This window comes from Pelodiscus sinensis, chromosome 7 (genome assembly GCF_049634645.1).
Source record: "Pelodiscus sinensis isolate JC-2024 chromosome 7, ASM4963464v1, whole genome shotgun sequence".
Lineage (NCBI taxonomy): Eukaryota > Metazoa > Chordata > Testudines > Trionychidae > Pelodiscus > Pelodiscus sinensis.
Window position 1 is genome coordinate 5,123,690 of NC_134717.1, and position 6,000 is coordinate 5,129,689.

Consider the following 6,000-nt stretch of genomic DNA (forward strand, 5'->3'; position numbering starts at 1 on the left):
CACAGTATCAGAGTTGATTCTTCCTACTCCAAACAGTTCTTTTCCACCAGCCACATTGGGAACCCAACTGTGTTCTTGTTTATACTAATGCAGATCAGGAGTGAGTCCAGTGAAGTCAGTGGACTTATATCAGAGTAAACAAGATCAGAATCTGGTTCCTTGGGCAAAATAGTCAAGCCTGGGACCCTACAGCAAAACTTTTGGATCCAGATTTTGCCTCCTAAATTGAAGCTGCCCAATTTTCAGGGGTACTGACTACTCACTGTTCTCTCAACTTCATTGCAAGTTTCAGCACTTCTGAAAAGGCTGTCATTTAGGCATCTGTGTGCCTAGAATTTAGGCTCCCTAAATCCACATTTACAGATAAACCATATATGAGCCAAAATGCTTATTTAAAAGGTTGTTTCAAGTCCTGATATGATGTAAACCAGCTTAGTTCCACTGAAGTGGATGGAGGGATACCTTTATATGCCAGCTGAAAAACAGAACACAAAACATAAAAACCCACCAACCCTCTACTCCGATGACTGGAGAATTTTTTTTTAACTGGGTGATGCATTTTCATACAGGCTGAAGTTACTGTGATTTATGTGTCTGCAAGTTCTCAAGAGCAGAATCTTGCTACAGGTTCTCTAGACCCTTATAGCTATTACAGAGTCACAGAGACTTTTTAGCTTCGCTCCCAGGAAAGCACTTAAAAGCCTACTCCAGGCTAATTCATTGAACAATGAATAAATAAAATCTGTACAGCATAATAAAGCCATTGATCATTAGGCTTTAAGAAGATTGGCTTCTTTAATATTTAGGATGCAGTGTGTATTCAGGGGGAATGTTTATTGGCACTGTGATATTAAACTGTCACCCATGAAATAGTAAAACTCATTAATGCAGAATTTCCTTTTAAATGTTAGAAATTAACTTTATTACTCTATGAGTATGGCAAGCCTCAGCCTTAAATCGCCCGCCAGTTAGTATTTGTGAATATTATTAAAACATATTAACCATATTTTAATTGGCTCAAAAAATGTCTCTCACCGTCCCAGCATATTTGTTTTTCATTGGAAAGCAATTGAACAGAAGGAGGAGGAAATATTCTTATTAATGTATTTATGGTGTTTATTGAATTTACTTTCCCCGCTGTTTATCAAACTATTCTCTTTCTTTAGCTATGTCAACATGTGAAAATATCCCTTTCAGCCTCTTTCAGTGTCCATGTATGGAATCCAAATGGCAACAGTGACCTCTAGTGTTCACAAAGGTATCAGAACTCAGGCAGTATTTTATTCCACCTCACTACAGCAAAAAAAAAAAATCATTTTAGGAGAGATTCCCCCCATAGCCATTATTACAGGAGTAAGTGACATTTACAGAATGGGTTAAAACCACAGCAGGTGGTATGCCCATTAATCTGCTGCCACTTATTTTGTTACCTGATTTCAGAAGTCATGTATAGATTTTTGGATTCTGGACTTCTTAAATCCATAGCATTGACCTCTAACACTTCCCTCTCAAGAACTGATAGAAATGCAAACTCAAGGGCTACCTTTTAGAGAGACTGCACATTCAGGTATCTTTTTGAGATAGCATCTTTAAAATCCCCTCTCCCCCATTTCTTGTATCAGAGGTCTAGTGCCAAAGCAAAGCAATCCCTTATTGCTATTTATTTTGCTATTATTAAGCAGCACAGGAGGTGATATTTCGTTCTCTACCTATTCATTACTGCACCAAGGGTTAGAAGAATCATTTTAGCCAGCTCTCGGTTCCTTTCCGCTGTGACACAGCATATCACACCGTGCCTCTGAAGGAGCATTGTCTGCAATGGCAAGACACAGATGGCATCACCTGAGGGCCAACACAAAGGAGAGGAGGAGGAAAACTTTGAGGGAAATTATCTTATGGGATTTCTCCCCTCTGATGAAAAGGAGATTTGGAGAAGAAAAGCTTGTCCGGTTTTGGATGCTCGGGGGGGGAAACTCAGTGACACTAGCAACTGATCAAGTTTGCTTCGGTCTGTTGTCTGAATACACAGCACCTTTCCGCCTGCAGTCTTCTGCCTTCAGCCACACCGATTCCACCCAGTGCCATGCTCCGGAAAGGGCTGATGGCAGCCTGCAAGGCGACATTCGCCTCACTCCAGAAGTCCACAGGGTTTTACACCTGGCGCTCAAGCAGGAGCTGCTGTTTGGGTGGCTCCGAAATTGCTCCCTGGTTCTCCTAAAACCCGAACCAGGGACACAGCCGACGCGTTCAGGTCCCCGTGGGCAGGAGCTACCAAAGGGGCGAAGGGAGAAGGGGCACCAGCTGTGCCTACAGCCATTCTGCCAAAAAAAGCCAGGCTACAATCCCAGCCCGACAGCCACTCGCTACAGGCACCGCTGCCAGACCTACCCCTGCCTTTGCAATGCAACCGCGCTGCGAACCGACAGGAGCCCAGGCAAAGCCGGCTCCGAAGCCACTTCGCTTCCCAGCCGGCAGCGCTGTGCGGGGAAGGGAGCCCCTCCAGCCTCCTTGAACTTTGCACGCCAGGCAGGGGGGAGAAAGCCACTGGCCAGCGAGGCCAGACCGAGCCCTTAGCCAAGCCCGAGCCTGGCGAACTTTTTCCCAGAGGTCACTTCCAACAGCCCCGCTCCGGGAGCTCTCCTACCCCCCCTCCCCCCCAAAAAAACCAAGCAGCTTCTTTGCCTCCGGCCCCCACGGCTACTCACAGTTGGTGGCGGCGGACCCCGGGCGCCCCAAGCCGAGGAGCAGCAAAGTCACCAGGCGGAGGAGCTGGGGGGCAGGCTCCATGGTGTGCCCGGCTCGCCAATCGCGCAACGCCGGGCGGTCTCTCCTCGGGGCTGGCGTCCCCGGCCCTCGCTCATTGACTCCCGGCGCCAGGCAGACCCTCCCGGGGAAGCCGCGGCGGGGCGAGCCCCTCTCCAGCGAGCTCCGGCGAGGAGCGGGGCCAGGCGCACTGCACAGCTGCGGCGCCGCCGGATTCAGCACGCCAGGCGCTGGACAGCTCCTTATAGGCGGCTGGGGCGGCGCGCTCCACCTCCCTGCCGGGGAGGTCCCTGCCTCGGCGTCTTCAGGCGCTGCTGAGAGGCGCGGTGTGCAGCGGCTGCCCGGAGCCGAGCTCGCTCACTCGCTCGCTCTTTTGCCTGCTAGAGCAGCTTCCAGCCAGGCACCCAAGCGCCGCTCCCCCGAGCCAGAGACGGTGGAACGGGACAGACCTGGGGGGGGAGGAAAGCCAAGGGGATTATGGCTACTGCCCGATGAATCCGGAGTGACTTCTGGTGCAGACACCAAAAGGGGAGGGGAGAAGAGACGCTGCTGCCTCTTTCTCTGTCTCTCTCGCCTAGGCTTCGGTCCCCTCCCCGAGCTGAGGAAGAGTCTGCGAGTTCGGCTTCGCCCTATTGGGCTGCGCTTCGCATCGGGACTCCCGTGTAAACAGCCCCGCTTGGCAAAGGAGCGAAGATTCCGAAGAATCACGTGGCTAGGCGGGGCGGATCGCAATTGTTTTTCTGTAATCCGGTTACCAGGATTAGGGGGGTTGAGGTCACTGCGCGGAGCCTTCCCTTTAAATGCAGCTGAAGAAGCAAGGTCAGAGTCTGAGCTCCCTAGGGGACGCGCTATCACCGGTCAACACTCAAGTCCCTGATGGATGGATGTGCCCCAGCTGTTCGCAGTTAGCTTGGCTGCCGAGGAGAAGGGAAATTCTGATTCAATCCCCCCCCCCCATAAAACTACACAGTCTGAAAATGTTTTGCATGCGCCTCATTGCATTACTTTCTGCCCGCTGATCACACCACACATAAAGGTCCTCTCAAGAATACCGACCTTCAAGATTCCTTCGTCCCACAGCAGGGTAGCGCTGGCTCCCAGTCGCCTCCAAACTGCAGGAGGGAGCCGGCTTGAATCCGACAGGAAACATTATTGGGAGCAATAGGGCCTCTGCGCAGGTCCCCGCCCCTTATAGCCATCCCATGCAATGGTCAGAAATAATTCAGAGAACTGACCCCGTTTGCCAGAGGGTTTATGAGTTCCCAGTGGACAGCTAAGTTCTGAATAGCTGGCATGTTGCAAAACTCCTATTAAACCTGGGAGCCCCCCCAGTCCGTGCACTGCCTGCACACAGAAATTAAAAAAACCCAACAAATAGCATTCAGAGTTAAAGGGACAGCCTGCTGACAAATCAGACAGCTTTTGGACCTATTCTTGTGACAAGCAACACCACAGTGGCTTTTCCTAATCTCTGTTAGTTGTAATGTCTGTCCACCCCTGAGTTGCCAGACCACCAGCCAAATCCAGACTGCCAGATGCTTTTTGAAAGCCCACAGAATCTTATTTGTTTGGTAGTTGCATTGTTATTGTGGTTTTTAAATGTTTCTCTGGAGTCTGGACCTTGACTCTAGCTTGACCTAGAAATTTGGACCATGGGCAATAATAATTGCGGATCTCTCCTTGGCATGATATCAATTTGAGTAGAGCCAGTTTCACTGGGTTCCCTGTATATTCAATCATGCAGGCCTATATACTATAAAAATTGAGCCATGGGTTTAGATTTACTCAGGTGAGTAATCACATTGTGGTTCTATCAGCTGGTAAACTTCCAGAAACCCCCTTGTGGAAGTACTCACCTGAGTAAAATCAAACCTGTAATACAGGACATGAAGGATTAAAAGGATACAGTCAATTCCTTCTGTTGTTGCACCTGACTTAAATACAAGAAGGGAGAGGAAGCAAATTTAGAAAATGGATTGCAACAGCACAAGGAAACTCGGGCAGGATCTGAAACAACTATTGACTTTTTTCTTTTAAGTGACTGGATTTCAGATTCTGCATCTCTCTGAATTGCTTGGCACAACTGTACACTTTTTAACTGACTCAGTGAACTAATTAGCACTTTGTTTACAGAATAGCAGCTGTGGAACCAAACTGTGTAGTTTTAATTAAGAGTTATTGGTAAATATAGGCCCAGTTCTGCAATGAGGCCCATGTGGGGGGCAGGGAGAGGAAATCTATTCCTCAAGACCAGGACCTGATTTTAGGCCTTTCTGGAATGTGTTTGCATCTGTTTTCGGTCATATTTACAGCTTGCTGTTTCCCTATCAGACACATCTGTTCACCAAGCAACTTTGGATTTTAAACAACAAACCTAGGTCTTAAGATTTGTGAATGTTTGGCTACAGGAATATTACAGATTTGACTGGAGGGGAGGGCTAAGCAGCTGTTCTTTGCAAGCAATTATGTAAATAATTCTGTGTTCCCAGGGCTTTTTGCCAGCAATTTTTTTTATTAGGAGCAGTGTTATTAATCATTAGTAAAAGTTATTTGGATGAGAGAGGAATCCAGTTTGGAATTATGGAACTAAAACCCCCTGAATTTGATGAAAATGTATATTTGGATTCAGTCTTCATATACCAGGCCTGCCTCTCTCTCATAGTCAGCAGAATTGGTTGGTATGAGAGACATAAAAAAAGGAACTAGTGCTTTCAGAAGAGTAAAATGCAAACTCCCAGTCTGGCACCTGTGTTGTTCTCCACAGAATGAGTGAAAAGTTGGTCTTCTGGGTAAGACTCTGGGCTGGGGATCAGGCCAGAGACTTGAGTTCATTTGCTGGCTCTCTGTGTCACCTAGCAGCAGTCAATTAATCTCACCAGGGCTTCAGTTCCCCATCTGTTAACAGGGCAACAATGCTTTCCCATCACAGAGAGATGTCATGAGGATGCATTCATTAATGTACATAAAGTGGTTAGATGCTGTGGCCACTTAAGCTCCTGTCCGAATAGGACAGCTGGCTATACATCATGGAATCCCAGGGTTGGAAGAGATTTCAGGAGGTCATCGAGTCCAGCCCCCTGCCTTCACAGCAGGACCAAGTACCATCCCTGACAAATTTTTGCCCCAAATCCCTAAATGGCTTCCGAAGGATTGAACGCACAACCCTGGGTTTAGCAGGCCAATGCTCAAACCACTGAGCTATCCCTCCTCCCATGCTGAATTAAGGTGAGACCATAT

The 6,000-nt window shown here is 48.1% G+C and overlaps 1 protein-coding gene across 1 annotated transcript in view; it reads right to left on the reverse strand.

The window, feature by feature from the left end:
- Positions 1–5,704, reverse strand: part of CNTNAP5 (contactin associated protein family member 5) — a 461,788-nt gene extending 456,084 nt beyond the window's left edge. Inside the window, exon 1 of the mRNA XM_075933060.1 lies at positions 2,706–5,704. Coding sequence (XP_075789175.1) covers positions 2,706–2,787 — 82 coding nt within the window. The 5' untranslated portion in view covers positions 2,788–5,704. The remainder of the gene's footprint in view (positions 1–2,705) is intronic.
- Positions 5,705–6,000: the final 296 nt, after the last annotated feature.